Raw genomic sequence first — 20,699 nt, 5'->3', positions numbered from 1 at the left:
ACGATGATATAGATCATAAACCAGATGATTAGATAACGAAAGACTGTCCAACGAAGCCATGAGAGTAAGACCTTGGTTTGGCTGCCTTCAACATGCCCTGCTACCCTCGGTATTACATCTGATTACAAGACATCTCCTTTAAAGACGTATCCCCTGAGCCTTAGGCCATAGAAATATGTTTTTTCCAGTTGCAGTCTCATTGGAGGGTCCACATCCGAATTTCATGGGCCTGATACCCGCTGTATCTTGTACGTCCTTGCACTTAAAAATAGTACTTAGCATTATGTAGCACCTTATCCTAGCTATCTTTGTTATGTACTGGGAATGGGTTAACAGCGATTGTTGGTACTTGGCACTTGGTTCTATGAACATCCTTTCTGTTTCGACTTCGATAAATCGTTGCTTCTCATTCTTCGGACGAACGTACATATTGTAAGTCACTTCGGATAAAAGCGTCTGCTAAATGCCCTACATGTAAATGTTAAATGGTTGAATCCGATGCAGACTTCCATATGTTTGGTGGCTGAGACTGATCTGCGTTGTTCTTTTTTACAGAACGGCAGCTCCAACGGGGGGCTGCTCATCAAGGACACGCAGCTGAAGCATGCTGGGAGATACACGTGCATGGCCGAGACCACCGTGGACAACGTCACCGCCTCGGCCCAGCTGGTCGTCAGGGGTGAGTCACCATTGGGCACACGTACACAAACACATACATACACATATACATACATACACACACACACACACACACACACACACACACACACACACACACACACACACACACACACAGATCAATAAATGACAACAAAATGATAAACGACAGCAAAACACAACAAGTACACTAGTCAAACACTGTCCGTCCTTCACTACTGCTTTCTCGTCGCGGCTCTTGACCCTGCAACCCGACTGATATGAACATGTAGAAAGCGAGCAAGGACACTGGTGCCATAGTGCTTCACGGGTGTTACGCTCTGTGCTACGCCCGGAGGATCATCTTCATGGAGAGAGAAGAGAGACTGTTTGAGTGAGAGAAATGGCCTGGCTATGGGCTACAAATACATTAAAAAAAAACCTACTGTAGTGTTATCTAGAGTAGACAAAGGGCCCCTTCAGGCAGCTGGCCTAAGAGCCGTACTTTTAATCCGGTGGCCAGCGATCCAAACTCCTCCTGTGCTGGCGCGTGCTGCCGCCTCACGGACAAGGGGCTGACAGACAGCCAGGTGTCGCCAGGCTGTAGACGTGTTCCCAGGACTTGAACTAAATACAGAACCCCGAGCCGGGCCTAATGGCAGCACTGAATGCCAGCAGTCAGTCAGTCAGAGAGAGAGAATGTGAGAGAGGGAGAGAGAGAGGGAGAGGGAGGGAGGGAGAGTGAGTGACTGGGGGAGTCAGAGAGAGAGTGAGGGGAACAGACATAGGGAAAGACGGAGAGAGAGAGAGAGAGTGAGGGGTACAGACAGAGAGAGAGAGAGTGAGAGTGAGAGAGAAAGGGAAAGAGGGAGAGAGGGAGATGGGGAGATGAAAGACAACCATTTATGAGGAAACAGACCCGTCAGGCGAGATCAGTGGGGGGTAAAACCACAGCTCTGCACCTGTAGTGTGTCATTAAGAGGGATTTGCCCTACAGAGAGCAGTTGTTTTCTTATGCCCGCTGTGCACATGCATTGTGTCTGTGTGTCTGTGTGTGTGTGTCTGTGTGTCGGTGTCGGAGGTGGGTGTTGTGTGTATGTGTTTAGGCGCACTGTGACTGATTGTAACGTCATTCTTACAGTCTCATCTGGTGCACACATTATTAGTCTGGTGCACACATGTTTATGTACGCACGCACTTGTGTACGCAAGTGTGTGCAAATGGCTTCCTGTTTACTGTGTTTATCTGTTGTGCACTGCCAATATTCCATTCATCAGAAGTCCTTCCAGGGCTTATGCACCATAATACATAACCTAGGCCAGAAAAACGCTAAAGCCTATTTTTTGCTGTACATAAATATGTTGTTCCATATGTTTGTGCAACAGCTGCACAACCAGATTATAATAAGATACTGACCTGTAACCAGAACAGAAGTTCCTGACTCACAATTCTGCTCCGAGCCCTATTTGGGTCTTTGGGTCTTGGCTTTAGAGCCTCCTTCAAAGAGGTCATGGAAAGCTGTGAGATTTATCCAGCGCCTGAGCTCCCCGGCTCCTGTTCTGTGACAGACACGAAAACATAAATCCCGGACAATTTCCGGGGCTGTGGCTTCTGCAGGCAAACCATGACGCAATCTGGTTTTTCTATTAGGCTGTGTTTATGCTCCAAACAGTAGGACCGGGAACGACCCAAGTAAAGCTCTGCTCAGGAGCCCATGCCTTGTTCCTCGTTCAATGTCGGCCAATCATCTCCATGCTACAATACTGTAAAAACCTGTCCTGCAGTAGTGGAGACGAATATTCAATTGAGATGACGTCTGCTGTGTAAATAAATCAAATCTGCTCCTAATAAAGCACTTAATAAAGTGTGTTTAGGAGTTGAGGTCAGTGTCGGTTTCGTGGTCCTCATGGTTCCTTCCCTCCTCAGGTTCCCCAGGGCCCCCAATCGGCCTGAAGGCGGTCAGCCTGAAGGAGAAGAGTGTGGCTCTGCAGTGGAGCCGCGGCGTGGACAACCACAGCCCCATCTCCAAGTACACCATCCAGTACCGGGACGCCTTCTCCCCCGAGTGGAGGGACGCCCCGACAGGTGGGCGGCCCTCACTCGCTCCCTCCTCCGAATGAACTGTTTGAAGCTAAGCTAGCTTTGGTTGGCGGGGCAGTTAGCGCTGAGTCACATTGATGCCGGCTCGATGTTGAAAGACACACAGACGGACAGAAAATGTATTTCGGTACAGCCGCCTAAAATATGAAAAATAAATAACATATATGGATTTTCTCTCTGGGCTTATTGCGGGGAACAGCTCGGAAGGCACGCGCATGTCTGCCGTTGTCGTTGTGCCTTGTCATTTCACGCACAAAGTTGCCATGGCAAGAATAATAAAAACACCAACTTTCCCCCCCCCCCCCCCCGTAGCCCCTGTGGACGTGGAAGGGAACGCAGAGACGGCCACGGTGGTTGACCTGTCCCCCTGGACGCAGTATGACTTCAGGGTGATGGCCACAAACACCCTGGGCAACGGGGAGCCCAGCGCCCCCCTGTTGAACGTGACCACGTTGGCATCATGTAAGGCCCTGACCCGGTGCTTCAAACAGCACGGGGTGGATGGTGTACCGTAGTGCAGTGTCGGGACTGGTTGTGTTTTGGCTAGAGTTGGTGCGGAGCAGAGTAGTGTACCGTAGTCTATCGTGGCGGCTTCGGTGTGTTTTCGACCCGGAGCGGGAGTGCGTTCGAGTGAATGTCCAAAGCCTCATCTGCGGACCGTCTTGCACACACACAAAACGCAACCTGAATGACCTGTGTCTGAACTTACTGGAAGTTGCTTTGGATAAAAGCGTTGGCTGAAGGACAAAATACTTTGTCCTTCAGCCAACGCTTTTGTCCTTTTTTGGCCTTTCCGTTGCTTTTCACCGTTTAATGAAGTCCCCCCTCTTATTCTACCTACATCGCGGCATTTCTGCCGGCCATGAGTCAGCAGAAATGTCACAGTGCCTTGCGGACCCACGGTGCCAAAAGTGAAACCGCAGCAACCTCCACAAATGAGCACGTATGGTGAAACCGTACACCCAAACTCGATTACAAAATGGAAATCGCAGGCCGACATTAGGCTCTCTGTAAACATGGATGTTGGCCCTGGCGTACGGTCAGAGAGAGCGTTCGTAACCACCCCCCCCCCCCCTCTCTCTCCCTCTCTCTTTGTCTTTCTCTCTCTCTCTCTCTCTCTCCCCCCCCCCCCCGCCTATCTTTGAGAGAATTGAAGGTGTTGCACTTGGCAGCCCTCGGGACCCAGATATTCAAAGATATGTATTTACATGCAGACGTTTCAGTGACGGGGCCAAGCTCAGGGGTACAAATAGGCCAGCTGTGGCTTGGCTTTGTGTGTGTGTGTGTGTGTGTGTGTGTGTGTGTGTGTGTGTGTGTGTGTGTGTGTGGACTCTCTCTATCCGTGTGGGCTGGGGAGTTTTCAGTGCATTTCTGTCTGGTCGCAGATCCTGTGGTGGCGCCCTCGGACATCAGTGGGGGCGGGGGGACCAGCGGGGAGCTGACCATCACTTGGACGGTGAGTCGGGGTACTTTCCATCGCTCCCTCTCCCGCCGCTCTCTCACGTGCTTTCCCTCTCTCTCACCGCCTCCCTGTCTACCTCTCTGTCGTTCGTTCAATCCCCCCCCCCCCCCCTCGTTCTCCCTCCCTCCCTCTCTATTTCCCTCTCTCTTTCCATCTCTCCCTCTCACTTCCTCTCTCTTTTGGTTTGACCTTTGCAAATTTCTATTTAGCCAACAGTACCCAGAAGTTAGACATGCTGGTCTTCAGCTGAAGGCTGATGTTAAGAGCAACCTATATGTTAGCTGGTTCTTAGCATTTATGTTTTTCAAAACAAAACATAGGCATTTCCGTAACTTTTAAATCAATTTTGGGGTCAACAGCAAAGCATCTCCATGAGACCTCACCTTTATAGACGCTGACTAACCTGATGTGTCAAAGCTGAAATGCACCATGGGCAGCTGATTGATCACATTATGATCGTCTTATCCTTTGACCTGTGCATCTCTCTGATAGAACGCTCATTCCATCGCACCGTATCCCCTGTGCTTGGCAGCGGTGCGGTTCATTCTAACAGCAGCAGCTGGCGGCCAAGTGTGTTTGGAGGGTAGAGAGGAGCTGACGCAGGCACATTTGTCTTGAACATATGGTCAGATGACGAAACGCTAACACACACACAGGCGATGAGGCAGGAGAGAGATGGACAGGCTTCCAACCCTGCAGAGTCTCATAACTTCACTAAATAGCCGTTGGAGGATGATCCCTGAAGTATCATCCCTAAATCTATAGGAACACTCTTTGAAAGAGATGCAGACTGTATAATGTTACAGGTTGAATTGATGGGAAGATTGATGCACTGAAGCAGTTTGATTCCAGTTAGACAAAATAAGCAGCACATCCCAGATGGGAAATTAGTGATTGAGGTTGACTACAGTTCAAGATGAGAGTGAAAAGGATGGCTCTTTCATTTGATGTATGCTTTCATTGACCACTTAATAAATCAATATGTGTCCTTTCCCCTTTTGAGCAATTAAAAATGCATATGACATTGCCTATCAGTGGGATAGTCTTAAATGTGTCTAAAATGTGTCTTTTAAATGTTCAGTAAATTTTCCTTGACTCTATTTCCTCACACCCTTTTGCAGTGAACCAACTTGTATTTGAATTTCCTGTCACCTGGTTCTGACCAATTCCTATGTGTCCCTTTTCAGCCTGTGAAACCGCAGTACTACTACGGCGATAACTTTGGCTACATCATCGCCTTCAAGCCTCGCAACGGCACGGAGTGGCGGAAGGTGATGGTGTCCGACCCGCTGGAGCGGCGCTACACCCACAATGACGCCACCATCCCGCCCTACACCGAGTTCGACGTGAAGGTCAAAGCCTTCAATCACCACGGAGAGGGCCCCTACAGTCGCCCGGCCTCGGTCTTCTCCGCACCAGACGGTAAGCGATGCAGCCCGCCAAAAGGCTTGTAGCTCGTAGCTTGTAGGTGGTAGCTTGTAGCTTGGGCTCATAACTCGTAGCTTGTAGCTTAGGCTCATGGCTTTTAAGTGGTAGCTTGTAGCTGGTAGCTTGTAGCTCGTAGCTCGTAGCTTGTAGCTCGTAGCATGTTGCTGGTAGCTTGTAGCTGGTGGCTTGTAACTCGTAGCTTTCAGCTTGTAGCGTGTAGCACGTAGCATGTAGCTCGTAGCTCGTACAAGCTAGGGGCGGCGAGTTTGAGTTGATGGTGATGGTGAGGGGGTTTTACCACCATGAGGGCTTCCCTCGGGTTGTAATATTTCAACACTCTGCCATTTCGTTCTGTCAGTGTCACCTTATTATCACGGCCCAGGCTCTGCCCTGCAGTTGGTTGCGCTTCATCACAGTACATGTGTGAGTAGACGTGTGGAATTTTAATACCCGTAAACGGAGAACCTGTCGTCCCTCCTCCCTCACCCTCCCTCTCGCTCTATCTCCCGCGTGCCCCTCAGTGGTGGAAGGGGGTTGGGGGGGATTAGCGTGATCTTTGTAGCATGAACCAGAAAGCTCATCATTCACCCAAGGATGCAAAGCATTTAGCCCACTTATTAAGCTCCACTGACAGACTAGTGGAGATAACATGTCGGCACACCGGCAGAGGCAACACACTCGGCCCGACGGGGGGATGCCTGGTTGTTATGGTAACACCCATGGGAGTGTTGGTTATTTCTGTCAATGTGTAAAACATCTATGCGTAACACATACCGTATACAATATAGTGCACCTGCCTGTAAATGACATTGCGTCGAATTTGTAAAACAGTCCAAAAAATGTAAAGCATGTAAAAAGTCACTTTGGATAATAGTGAATGCTAAACGACTCAGTAGTATTGGTATGTAATAAATCGGTAGTGAAAAGGGTTGGCGTAGCTCAGTATGTACAGTGGGTTGTCTTATAACCTGAAGGTTGCTAGTTTGATCACCGGCTCCTCCGAGCTGAGTTTTGAGGTGGTCTGAGCAAGAACACCGGTCTGGTTGACCCCGCTGTCGGTGTGTGTTGGATTAAAAGCCCGAAATGCAAAATGGGAAATCACAATGAGAGGACGTATTATAAAAAGTAAAATGTAAATTTACCGTATGTGTTTTTCGTTGCCTCCACAGCTCCGAGCGAGGCCCCAACGAACGTGGTAGGCCGACCTCTCTATGCCACGGACGCCGTGGTGGGGTGGGATCCAGTCCAGCACGAGAACGTAGATGGATACCAGGTGGGTCAGCCGTAACCCCACACCCTCACCTGCTTCCTCCGGTTCAAATAAATACGCCAACTGTGCAGCTCCCATCAGGAAGGTGCTAGCTTGTAGCTAACAAATCTGACAGTTTGCCAACATCGTCAACATTTGGTCCTGGATTTTTTTTCCAGTTTTAAACTTAGACAAGCCTAGTAGTTGGTAGCTGGTAGTTAAACTGGTGTATAGTATCTATGTCTTTACAGAGAGAATGTTCAAAATATGAACGCAAAAATGAATTGAATTGAATTTTTATTTTTTTCAAACAAGTAAAGAAAAATAAGAAATGAGCAATAATAAACAATAAAATAAAATGCTGAAACAAGTGGACTGTTAAGATAAAACCACAAATGAAAATAAATTGCCTAGCACTGGTTCTACCGAGAAGGCGTGAGAAGGAGAAAAATGGATTTAATCACACCCCTCCCTAAATTATTGATCCATTATCAACTTCCTTATTACTGATAAAAAAATCCATATCAAAAATATACATTAGTTATCATGGTTTAAATTCATTACCAATTACGTAATGGGGGTAAAGTAACATTTTAGGCATTCGCATCAACACAGACCGGTGCCCATTGTCCTCTCCCACTCCCATGGGACCTCTGTGTGTGCTCCAGATAAAGTACTGGAGGAAAGGGGAAGACAGCGGGCAGGCGACCAAGACCACGGCGGTGTCCAGCAGAGAGAACCAGACCCGGCTGGACGGGCTGAAACCCGACACGCTCTACTTCATCGAGGTCCGGGCGTACAACGTGGCCGGACACGGACCCCCCAGTCAACCAGTGGAAATAAACACAAATAAAGCCCGTAGGTTACCTGGGTGATTTTTTTTACATTACTTTACATGACCATCCCACCTCACCTGACCTCTACTCTATCAGCCTCACCATACAAGACTATTCCATACATTGCCTCTACTCTCCTGTACTATACTTCACTGTACTATACTTTACCATAATCTACTTTGCCTCATGATACTCAACTATACTATACCTTACCATACTCTACTATACTTTACCATACTCTACTATACCTTACCATACTTTACTAAACATCACAATTCTCTGCTATACTATACCTTACCATACTCGACTATACCTTATCATACACTACTATACTTTACCACTCTACTATACCTTACCATACTCGACTATACCTTACCATATTCAACTATACTTTACCTTACCATACTCTACTATACCTCATTATTCTCTGCTATACTATACCTTACCATGCTCTATTGTTCTTCCCCCACACCCTAACTTGGGGTTGGGATTGACTCTGTCCCGGTCTTATGTCTCATTGCGTTGTTCCTCGTCCTGCCAGCTCCCAGTAAACGTCCCAGAATCACGGGTAAGAAGTTCAAGGGTCAGCAGGTGAACATCCAGTGGGAGCAGGTGGAGCCCCTCGCCAACGAGTCCGCCGTGAACTTCTACAAGGTGAGCGATCTTCTGCACCTACCGGCGTCTTCTCAAACCGGGCTTTGTTGTTATTCACACACACTGTGTACCGTGTGTGTGTCCATAGGTCCTGTACAGAACGCAGGGCCAAACCACCACCACTCTGTACACCACCTTCAAGAAGTCTATAGACCTCCCCCTGCCCAAGGAGGGCATCGTGGTGGAGGTGCGGGCCCACAGCGACGGAGGGGACGGGGCCGTGTCACAGATTCATATCACAGGCATCACAGGTAATTATGGGCTGGAGATTGGAACGATGCTTAGTATCGGTCATGTGTTGGATTGACACTTTGGAAAACCTTTGGGATTTCCTGAGAGCCGATAAGCACATGGCCTGCATCATGCTCTTAGGATGCCTTTTTTTTGCTTAATCCTAGGCTGTCTAATCAATTTGAGTTGCATTTTTCATCATATTTGACGTGTCTATTTACATTCCGACTGCATTCAATAAACAAAATTCTCTGCAAAAAAGGAAAGAAAGAATCTGTTATCTATTGTTGTTGCAGCCCAAATTAAATAAAGTTGAGCTTAGTCTGGTGAGTTTGTGCAATTTTGCTTACCCTAACTTTAAGGCAAAGTTAGTTCCCTTTGCCTTAGCTTTGTCTATCTATCTACAATTTTTCTATTTGGATCCATATCCGTAAGCACCTATATTATTATTTTGGGTTTACAATTCCTAGAGTTCAGTGCAATATAAATTATGATTATAAATTCCTATAATATGTTGTGAAATATCCCCTTCACTCCAAATTGAAATGTTTGATTTCAATGGGAAAGCATTTGAGAGGGGAGCTGGCCCCACTACAAAGCCACAGTTGTGAGGCAGCGGGTGTGACTGCTTATCCCAGGCCTGCCCTTCACCAGAAGGATTACAGTGGGTTTAAAGCTGAGCACAGACGGGGGGGCTATGAATCATTTGTTACTGTCAGGGGCGCCCCAGTAGCCACTACAGCAAAGCCCTCCCAATTGGGAAGGCTTATGTTCGGAGAGAGGACAGTACGATTGTGGAGTCTTAGGTTCCTGACCAAAACCCCATCTTCCTTCTTGCCCCCAATGGACCATGTGGTGCTGGGGGTCAAATGGGTGGTAGGGTGGGGGTCCTCCGTAATTTATCTTGATCAGCACCCACCCCCCTGGCCCCCCCTGTGGGCTCTCTTATCCCTTTATCGTTGGACCCAGGCACACCTGACAGCTTGACGTCTCTGGCTCTGGAAATTAAGCTGCAGAGGATTATAAAAGCGAGCCGCTGACAAATGACTTGGCTTTGACAAATGGCTGACCGTTTAGGAGGGGGGGTCGTTTTCCTCAGACGGGGGGGGGGGGGGGACATTATCATTTATGGCTTAGGTTTGATCGATGGCAGCTAGTTTGTAGTTCGTATTCAAATAAGCCGCTTTTTATTTAGTTTGTTTTATGGAGGAGGACATTGTGGTGGCTAGGGTATTTCGACGCCCAGCAGGAAGATTCTGGGCTCTTTCCCCGATGTCTGCAGGCTGCTGGAATGGATTTTTGCTGAAACAACTTCCTCCTCTTTAATACCTGTGTCTGAAATCACTATAAGCTGCTTTAAATCAAACCAACTGCTAAATTACTAAATGGAAATAAGAGTTCATACAAAAACGACGTTAACCTTAACGTGACAAGTCACTCTTACGATGCCAATTGACATGAGCAACATTCTCTCTGTGTCCCCAGGTGACGGTGTAATGGCTTCCCGGTCTCTGGGCCTGCTGTCCCTACTGCTGGTGGCCCTCCTCTGCCTGGACTTTTGAATGTAGTGGCACCTCATGTCTTCACTTCCTGTGAAGGGGACTCTGTGATGTTGACAGCGTAGGAGGACATGAACTCTTTCCACAATGTTTTTGGTTCCACCCCGCAACCAAAAAAAAACAACATATTCCAACTGTCCACCCACTAAGGAATATGTTTGTGGGATAAAAAAAATAAGAAAGTTTGACACGAATTGGACATGGGCAAAGACATCCCTTATTTACTATCTACAAAGCATCTTGGGTGGAGTTTCAATAACGGTGTTCTGTCAACTTGTTCAATATGCCTTATGTAAACGATGACTCTTATCTTTCACAATGATCTCCTCTTAAAACGGATGGTGAACGCGAGTGGCCGTCCCTCTGAGTTATGAAGCAGTTATTTTCATTTTCTATTATTAAACAGATGAAAATATGTCGATAAATGTGATTTGTCGGAATTTCCGATGCGTTGACGTTTTGGATAGCCTCTCCGGTAATGCATTCCATATTATAAGCTAACAGGTAGATGGTTGTGAACGATAAGTGTACACGTTTATGAAATTGTCTTTGTGGTTATAATACTGCAGTGCAGAATACTTACTTTTTTTATTGTCTTTTAGAAACAAGCACATCCTCCATTACAGAGTTACAGTCCAAGCAAATAACAACATTTAGCATCATAGTAAAAAGAAAGCCATGGTAATGTAATATATGCAATAATTTACATTTGAATGTGCTATTGGTGTTATCTGTGCAATGATACATACTCGATCGAATTTATCTCCTATTGCAGATCATTGCAAATTGTAAAATTAAAGGATTCCCAATCACTTCCAAAACAATGGTAAAGGCAGAACAATTCCACAGTTGAATGTAAAGCAAATGGATGGACCCTATAATTAACCAGATAATGTGTCCGAAAAACAGTTACGAACCCAGTCTGAAAGGCTGTGACAGTGGCCATCTTGATCTAATGTTGAATACTTATGTATCTAAAATGCTTCGCAGGCCTGCCTACCCTTATTCCAATCTGATATGGCAAAGTGTTACACAGTGAGGTGTGTGGATTTAGAAATGCTTTTGTCTTGACTGTCATTTTGACCTTGGTACCAATGGTACCAACTGGTGCTTTGTAAAGAATGTTGGCATTTTCATTTACTGTAAAGTATTTGTTCCATCATTTAGGTTTTCCTCCATGGCTATGTTCAAGTGTCACCTTCAACAGTGATGGACACCTCATTCAGTAATCGTGCAATGTCTGCTACTCGATGGCTCCTTTATGTTTTCTAATGACCCAACTTGCCTAGCTCCTAATCTTACGCGCATCGTTGTTGTTTTTTTCGTAATCGGTCTGTGCGCAGACTGAAGACGGACGAGCAAGCCATTCCTTTAGACGCTGCGCAAACGTAAACCTTAATTATTTGTTTGTCCAAATGAGCGTGGCCATCTGAACAGCTCATATATATATATATATATTTGATTTGATAACAAATTTGATTATATATATATGGATAAACATACAGTATGTCTATATATATATAATCATCAAATTTGTTTTCTTATGTGGGATTTTTTCAATATTTGTTCGTCCCCGAAACGTGAGAAGTTTTTCTTTCGAGGTATCTCATTTCCCAGAGGTTGATGGACTAAGTGTGGAAAGAAAAGAAATGCAGCGTTTACTATTATGATTACTATGATTATTATGATTACTGCTACTACCGCGTACAGATTCACGATTTGTGTGACTGACGCTAGCCAAGCTTATATCATCGTAACTATATCCACATCCACCACCAAGTGCTTTTCTCCCCCCCCCCGGCCCACCCATGCAACATCCAAGCATCCGACCAGCTGCGCGAATGCATGAATGCCTTGAACGTAAGACATATTTTGGAGAAAGCGGCAACTCGGAACCATACATTCTACCATGCATGAACGTCGGAAAAACAAAATTAGTAACTACTACAGCGGTGGGTTTTTATACTTTGCAGGGGGAATCGACCGGTCTCTTCTGAACCCTCCGATGGCTTTACATTATATACATGATTATATTTCCTCCCCAGGGGTTGGCGGTCCTCAGTGGAGATGATGAGGATGATGTGTGTGTTGGCTGCCTAATTAAAGCTAGACATATTCACGCCTTGAGTCTTTGAGTTGTCTTTGAGGCCAAGTGAAATGACTCACTCAAAAGAAAACATCCTGTAATTCAATGCAAATGATTTGTTAGGGGGATGAATGAATGAAACCACTGGTTCTTGGTGTCGTGTGATTGGCTGTTGACCGCTGTTGAAGCGCTTTACTTGTTATCGATGGTTGAGGTAGAAGGAACTGGACTCTGATCGGCTGGATTTAAAAACAACAAATAAAAAAGTGTAGTTAACTCATACATGTGACTATTGCCTTTTTATTGGGATGCTTGAAAATGCTTTTGTTCATATAATCATTGATTCCGACCTCAGAATATTGTTGCTATACACATTTTCAGACTACCTCAACTTATTTTTCAAAAAGCACCCCTAGCAGCAGATTGTTGTGTTAATATTACTTAGACATTTAAAAAAACACATTTCTAATTATGTATTTATACGAGATGGCCATCAATTGGAATAAGTCTTTGTTTAATCTACATGAGGACAGTTTTACATCATTACGTAATGGCCTCACAACGTCATTAAGCAATATTTAGCAGCAAATCGGCCTACCTGTCAGTAACTTCCCATGTCAATACGTTGTACATGTTAAGTAGCACTGCTAAAGGATGATTCAAGCCAACATTTTATTAAGGTGAAATCCTCCTCTTCTTGAACTCCTCTCCCAGCCAATCACAACGTGTTGCTAATCAGGCCTTAATTAAGTTCCCCAATTGTCAACCAACTCACCTCTATATTATGGCACACGTGGCTTTTGGTTAATTTTTTGCCGGACTGTGAAGCCTCAGTATCATCAAGTTGGAGCTCCAGATTGTACACCTAATTTTCATTTTTTCCAAGTCAGTAAAAAGATCCTCAGGTTTATTCTTTGTAGGTGTGTTTGCTTTTGACTGAACAACAAAAATCAACCCTGGCCACCACTGGGGGCTTCGATAAGAGCCCTGCAGTGAGTAACCCCATTTTTATTTCATGAGGTAGTTTTAAGTTGTTTAGCTTCAACTGTCAGCTTCAGTATGCTGCGAACAGTAGGCCTTTCCCTCTTCTTTCCCGTTAACTTTGCATGCATGTTATAGCAGCAGGCAGATTCTAGCTTTTGTGTAGTAGTGATGTATGTATTTGTTTTTTTATTGAATGTTGTGCACCAGCTGACTGACTAACTTGACATATATGGGGGGGCCCGCTGCCCCCCCTTATATCCCCGACGGTATTGACTACACTAGGAATGCCCTGTCGTAACTAGAAACAAACGGGTCAAAATGTAGCAGCTACGGCGAAAATCACCTGTCAGGGAGAAGGTAGAAAGTTCGACGCTCTGCGGCTAGACCGGGGACAGTCTACTGGGTGTACACGTGGTGACCGGGGAGCCCACAATCGCCATGGCTTAACTGGAATTGCTCGTAAAGTGTACAAACTTGAGCACAAACAAAGACGGTCAGACTGAAATAAGTGGGAGTAAACGACTTGTTCTGTTTTGTTTACTTCACTTGAACCTTTTGAAGTCTGAAGACCAATTAGTTGATTTGGTTGGTTTAGGCTTGGTAGTTTGAAGTATGCTCAAATTTGTAATTATAATAGGACTACTCAGTACCTGATTATTCATGCACTTGTACACACTACTTCAAACTATTACAAATTTAAAGTTGTATGTCTGCGTTATTGTGTTGCATATGTGCAATGCGATTTTCTTTGGTGCTACATTGCTGTGAGGTTGGGCCTCTAGCCTAGCAAGGTCCTTTCTACAGGTTGGTTCATTGGTTTGGGGCGAAGTTGTTTAACTAGCTTGTTCCAACGCAACTTTTTGGTAGATGGTTTGCTCCACTTGAACTGTTGGCCAGGGGATCTTTGCCCGAGTAGTTTCCTCTGTTGTTCCAGAGCAATTGTGCTGTCAACGTTGCATTTGTAATTTCATATTGGCGCAAACGTGCTGGTTTGTAGAGTTGAGTCTGGCAACCCTCAACATCTTCACTGCCAGATGCTGCAGCTTTAGTATAATCAATTTGATCAATTTAATCGGCTACAGTGGCACTTAAAGTTTACCACTTTAGGGATAACTGATGCCCTTGATGATTAGTCTAGAAGGTTTCTTGACGGTAACCAAACCATCTTGCCAGAAGTGACTCATGCTGGCTTTCATATTGGTGAGTTTTCTATTTAAATGATGTAACTATTTAATTAAGAATTCTAAATGCTTGAATACAAACCGGTCAAGACGCCTTACGTTTACATTTAGCAGAGGCAATACTTAGTTACTAACAATAAGTACATTTTTCAGATGAATTAGAAAAATAAATACTATCGCTCTGTACAGTACAGACATGCAGAAACGTGTCCCAAGCACTTACAATTGCTAGGTAAGAGTCAATTGTCTTTACTTCAGGGGCAGCTCAGTGACGCTGATCCTAGAAATATAACAGCTAAAGTCGAGATGACTGAATCAATTCTAGTTGCATCCATCTAGCAGAGCTGTTCAATGAAGTGTACTTTCACATCTTGTTTATCTATCCCTAGGTGGCAGCTCATCTGGATGGCCTGGCATTGATGGTTGTGTGACAGCAAACCTGCTGTCACTCCAGGGAAGGTCAACCTTTAAGCAAAACAAATGAATAAAATCCAGGATGGCAGTGCCAGCCAGGAACACAATAACCATTTGTGGAAAGTATTGGTATTCATTTGTAATTAGGGAATACTTTTTTCTTTTTTTTAGAAGCAAAAGTTAAATTCCAGTACCAGTCGAGGGCTATGAATATTTATGGCCGTCTCTTAAAGGGGGGGTCATGATTAAAATGACTGAACTGTTTACGGTGTTTACTGTTTACACTCAAGTGCATAAGGATAGAACAAAGTTGATCTACTCCTGTCTACCGGACCAGTGACCTACTAGTCTTTCACTTCTACAGAGCATGCTTTTCCTCAAAACCAAACCTTTCCTTTGGTCTCTCCTCAAACTTCTTGTGTCCACTTGGGGTTTTGAGTGTCAAACCTCAAAGGCTTCAGAGGACATTTAATACTTGTTGCTTCATAAATAAACTATTTTTATAAAATTGTTAGTCTAGGTTTTTCTTTCCAGTAAGAGTTTATATTAATGCAATGTCGGTACTGTTGGCAGAATATGAACTTGAAAAGCAGCCCAAAGGTTGGCACTCCAAATGAATTAAAGCTGTTATTCTTTAGCAATGTCGGGGCCATCCGTCAGCTACTTGTGAGTGCAATTCTCTCAGTCTGTTCTGGTTCAATGTGCCTGCCTCTGTATGAGAAAATGGCCATCTAATTTCTAACGAATTGACGCATCATTCACTCAGTGTGGCTTCTGCACCAGACTTTTCGAAATGTAGAGGGATTGAGTTATTTTCAAAAACTTTAACCCATTTGTACCGGCTGCTGCGCGGCGAAACATTGTATCTAGTAGATACAATGTTGCGCCGCGCAGCAGCCGGTACAAATGGGTTAAGGCTCAAATCTTGACTACAAAAGCTTTGAGGGGAGAAGGGAATAGACATTGAAGTGATTTTCTTAGATACTTGGATCTGCAGCTAGACTCAAATTGGCTGTAGAAGCAGCCTGGGGGGTGGGGTAGACTATTGTCATGGTTCATTGGGTTGTTTTTTATAAATGTAAAATCTGAGGCAATACTAAAATATATTGCATCTAGAATAACACTCAAAAAATAATTCTCAAAAGCTAAAGCATCTTTTAACGGTGCAGTAGTCGGAAACTCATCTGACAGGAATTATAGCGTTAACGTGCTTTGGGAAATAGTCTATTTTGCTTTTCACTCAAAACAGTTTTTCAATTCATTGTTGGACCTTTTACCAAATGCTCCGAGAGGGCCAACCTACTGGATGTTTGAATTAAGTCACAGATGTGATTGTTGGCCATTCGAATTCTGCAGGGATTTGATCAAACCATCTGCTTTAATTCTTTTGATTTTCTCATCCCTCTCATTCGCTGACATGAAATCACAAAACACTTGAGGGAAACAACCTGGACACAATGTTTTGTATTACTCTAAGGGGGGTCCCCAAGTGATTTCCGGCTATACAATAATTACAATATCCAGGCTCCATAGTCTAATGCATAAGCATACATCTGTTTACAGTGACCTCCTGTAAACTGTATTGCTGTGCTACATTGCTGGTATACATGTTACAACTTCTATAAAACATCAAATTACACTAACCTTTTACTATAATCAATGTTTACAAAATGCCTTACTCTTTCTTGCACCCATTACGTAACTGTTTAAGACTTCGTTAGAATCCTACGCATAAGACCGCACATTATACACGTTCTGCTTTCCATAGGCAACATGAAGCCCACCTGGATGCCAAGTCAGTATTATGTCATTCAAGTGTTCCTGAGATTTAAATGTTTATAAGTATTGTATATTTTATTCCAGGACTTATTGGTGATCTGAATGCTTCCCCAAAACCTTTTGCTGTGTTAACATTGAATAACTTAGGCTACACGATAAACATTTGAGAGGCTATATCACTGAACCTATAGAGAGAAACAGCGACCTCCAGCGGCGAGTATCCTGTGATCACTTAGTTTGAATCCATAAAAGAGGCTCATGTTTTCGAGGTAGTCGCGTTTTAGTATGTATATAATATAAAAAAAGGTATGCTTCTGTTTATTTACTCTAAAACAACATACCCAATTTGTTTATTGTAAAACCGCAGTGGCGACTACAGGGAGCGGAGCGCGCTTGTGAGCGCATTCACGTACGCATGGGAGGAAAGTTTCCTCTGGCCGGCTCATTAAGCTCAACCTACCCAGAGTATCATTTCATCTCTCCGCCTGGGTTAGACCGAGCAACAGCAAGTTTGAAAACTTGTTTCAGCTTTTTTGCGGTTGCCTTTTTAAAATAGACTACAAACCTCCGCTATTGGCTGATCGACATAAGAAAAGCATGTGCGCAGAGTGACCACTTTCCCGGGAAGAAATCGTCTGTCAAGTTTTGCGCTCCGGTGTGATGGATTCTCAAGCTGAACAAGACGGTGATCAGCGAGATCGCTATATTTGCGGAAAGGGATGTGGGCTTTTACTGTCCCTTCAAGGAAACCACTCTTGTTTGGCGGCACTTCGGCTGCATTCAAATAACATTGAACGGAGGAGCGCAACTTTGCAGCATGAATCCCGGATGGCGAGGTTAAGGTGGGGCAGAAGAGAGCAGTTTCTGCTGGCCCAGGTGTCATCTCTACAGGGCGAAGCACAGCTCGCTGCACTTAAGTATCAGCAAAAACTGCACCAATACATGCTGAACATCAACAGCATTGCTGATCAGGTGATTGGGTTTTACAAGGTGAGAGGAACCACTTCCTCAGATACGTTTTTTTCAAAGAATATTTATTATTTTAATGAAACAAAAAATATAGATACACAATTTCTTATATATTTTCTATCAGAGCAAGCAAATTGTATCATGACACATAAACTCTTAAATCTTACTTTCATAATTTTTGTTTTTTATTTATAGGGTATTTACCAAAACTAAACATGAGTTTAGTCATGGACAGTTTTTCTGATGGTTAGTTGATTGAGTCTCCCTTCTCCCTGTCTCTGAGTCACTCTCATCTCTGGCTGGTTTCACAGGGTGACACGAGGATATCCCGTGAGAAGACAGTGTGTGCAGAAGAGACGGAGAAGCGAGACGAAAAAACTAAGGTAGGACAAACGTCATGTGTACCTGACATCGTGCCGGCGTTTCAGACCTCTACCTCACAGCTCCAAAGTATCTGTTGTGGACAGAAGCAGTCGGCGCCTTTCGATTTTTGAAAGTTCTCTACATTGCAATTATAAGTATTAACATTCCTGCTAACTATTATGTTATTAATGTCTGAATACCTCCCACTCAACACTGTTGGGATTCATGTTTAATTGCTAAAAGATGGTAATGGGAGAAAGATGCTTCACAGACACAACCCCTGCTAGACAAATATGGGTTTTGCGTTCCATGTTCATGTTTTATGTTATTGAATGAGGGCAATATCTGTGACACAAGTTTACGGATAGTAATGGAAAGTAATTGCACTGCACACTGTGTTGGCTTGTAATTTAGCCTGCAGTGTTTGGACTGCGTTTGTGTGTCCTGAATATGAATGTCATTTCTTTTCTCAGAACAATTATGTTGTAAATCCTGATCACAATGCCATCTCTCAAACCTATAATAAGCACACTGCTTTTTAGGTAATATACAGCATTAACATGCCAATTACACCATTTTTAATAAACGTTAACACGTGGTCGTAACAGTCTCAGCCATCCTGGTCATTCAGGGGACAAGGCCCGCCCACTTCCTCTGAATCGCCTGGCATCAAAGCACAACCCGACACAAAGCAGGGAGGGGAAGGCCAGCAGTGCCTGTCAGAGGAGCCACCTTGTTTTTTTTGTCCATAGTTTTGTCCACTATTCTCTCTTTGGAGAATAGTGGGGGTCGGTTTGGCAGCGTACCATTTTTCACTTTTAACCCTAGCTTATAAAATGTATGCCGGTATTGGGCTTACAGTGTTGGCATCAGTGTGGACAAAAAACACAAACATCTTTAACATTGACTAACGTGCAATATTCAAATGAGTCGTGCAAGAACTTTTCCAAATAGTTCTGGTTATAAACATTATTCATTCATTCAAGCTGTAGGAATTTTGGAGAAAACTCTGAAAGTAAGAACTGCTTGAAAGTAACACAGAGGCGATTTATTGTCCGTTTGGGTTGATGTGTACTGTTATTAGTCTACTGTAGTGAATCATTATGGAAAGATCTGCATTATGTCAAATGTAATATGTGTAAATCTATGGGTGCGCTATTATTATTTCTGACCATCTGCAACATGGTGTTTAGTTCAAACCATGGGTGAGATGAAATGGCCTTAATTAAGCCAACGGTCACATGAAGTATGTATAATTTCCCACTGCATGCTGGGAGTGGGATAGGTTTACTCATGATTGATGATGAAAGTGGTTTTGATCCCTGTTACCAAATCACAGCGCAGTCTATTTCCAGACGTCAACTCTGGGCTGAACAACGCCACACTGATGCCTTTATAATAGTTATTTCGCTGTTATTGCCAGCCTTTACTGCCCAAATAGACTTTACTACACCGTGGAGAGGTTCATCAAACAAGGTGAGGTGGTTTTTCTTTGGAGGTTGGTGGGAGTGGGAGTTCATTTGAGAGGGAGCTGGGCTTTCCTTTGGCGGTAACGAAACAGAGTGGCTTATCGAGTCTGAATAGAGTAGTTTAAGAGGTAGGGTGTTCTCTTGCCTTGCTGGTTAGAGATGTCATGTCAAATCAGTGGATTTAGTTACATTTTGGCTTTTAAAATTGCAACACTTCAATGGTTGAGATTTGGCCGGGTGAAGGAACCAAGATGGTCACCTAATGAACGATGCCCATAGCGGACATTCCAGGGGCTAACTATTGTCCTTCAGCACTAATCCCTGCGCAGATGCACAGGTGGTTGAGTGAGTCATTGTCAATGCTGTGACACATGCTAATGAAGACTCAGTCAAGCATGCCAATGCCATGTCAAAGTGTAAAGCTGAATGGCGAAAGTAATTTGCAATGTTCATGCAACAATCTAGTTATTCAACACTGCAACAAATATGTACGTAGGCCTTCACATGATCCAAGAGAAATGCCTCCGGAGCTTATGAATATCGGTATCAGCCGAGAAATGGAAATATAGCGGTGCATCCTTAGGATGAATTGAAAAATAAATGTTTAATCGTCCTTTCCGCTTTTCCAGTCCATGAATAAGTTCTAGGGCTAGGAGCAGTGAAGTTGCCCACCCATTGCACCATCTCTTCTCCCAGAGAAAGTTGGGTTTGACATGAGGAACATACAGGCCTTTGCCCCTGTCTGAGAGGGAACTCACTGTAGCTGTCTGTGCTGCTCCACTTCTCTAATGGATGGAGCAGCAGAGACAAGGGTAGGGGGGTATCAGTTTCATCAAAATTCAATCTTGTGTGACTGCCCAGAATGGGAAGCGTGGGCTGTTTTGTTTGGGCTCCATAACAAAAGACGACGGGGGAAGATTGGTGTGAGACCAGAGAAAAGAGAGATTTACAACCTCTGCCTTTATGTTTGCTGATGGGATCTTGTATTTGTGTTTTTTCCTTTATTAGCAGGTCTGAGGAAAGTGTATGCAAGCAGGCAACTATTATTGATAAACAACCATTTGTATCTACTGTGTGTATGGGGAGAAGTGTGAAGTCAATAAATATAAAGTACTCCTCAACTTTGTTTGACTTTGACGTGTGATTCCATACTAATTCCTACTTATATGGAGCCTGGCTTAATATTCAATATCCTTCCTTGAGCTTGACGTTAATGGTCTCCCAGCTTTGCAAAGCGACTGTGTCATGCTTGATTACCTTATAGTTCTGCAACACAAATATGTCATTTATGTGGTTTAA

The 20,699-nt window shown here is 44.2% G+C and overlaps 1 protein-coding gene across 3 annotated transcripts in view; it reads left to right on the top strand.

Annotated features, from left to right (window-relative positions):
* cntn1a (contactin 1a) overlaps positions 1-12,455 on the top strand; it is a 67,577-nt gene extending 55,122 nt beyond the window's left edge. For all 3 annotated transcript variants that reach the window (XM_079744083.1, XM_079744084.1, XM_079744085.1), the window contains exons 15-24: positions 556-679; positions 2,563-2,721; positions 3,049-3,198; positions 4,122-4,192; positions 5,386-5,620; positions 6,796-6,899; positions 7,544-7,733; positions 8,253-8,365; positions 8,454-8,616; positions 10,082-12,455. In XM_079744083.1, coding sequence (XP_079600209.1) covers positions 556-679; positions 2,563-2,721; positions 3,049-3,198; positions 4,122-4,192; positions 5,386-5,620; positions 6,796-6,899; positions 7,544-7,733; positions 8,253-8,365; positions 8,454-8,616; positions 10,082-10,158 — 1,386 coding nt within the window. In that variant the 3' untranslated portion in view covers positions 10,159-12,455. The remainder of the gene's footprint in view (positions 1-555; positions 680-2,562; positions 2,722-3,048; positions 3,199-4,121; positions 4,193-5,385; positions 5,621-6,795; positions 6,900-7,543; positions 7,734-8,252; positions 8,366-8,453; positions 8,617-10,081) is intronic.
* Positions 12,456-20,699: the final 8,244 nt, after the last annotated feature.

This window comes from Pollachius pollachius, assembly GCF_949987615.1.
Source record: "Pollachius pollachius genome assembly, chromosome: 9".
In the NCBI taxonomy this organism is placed as follows: Eukaryota; Metazoa; Chordata; class Actinopteri; order Gadiformes; family Gadidae; genus Pollachius; species Pollachius pollachius.
The sequence above is the reverse complement of the archived record's forward strand: the minus strand, read 5'-3'. Positions and strand labels throughout refer to the sequence as shown.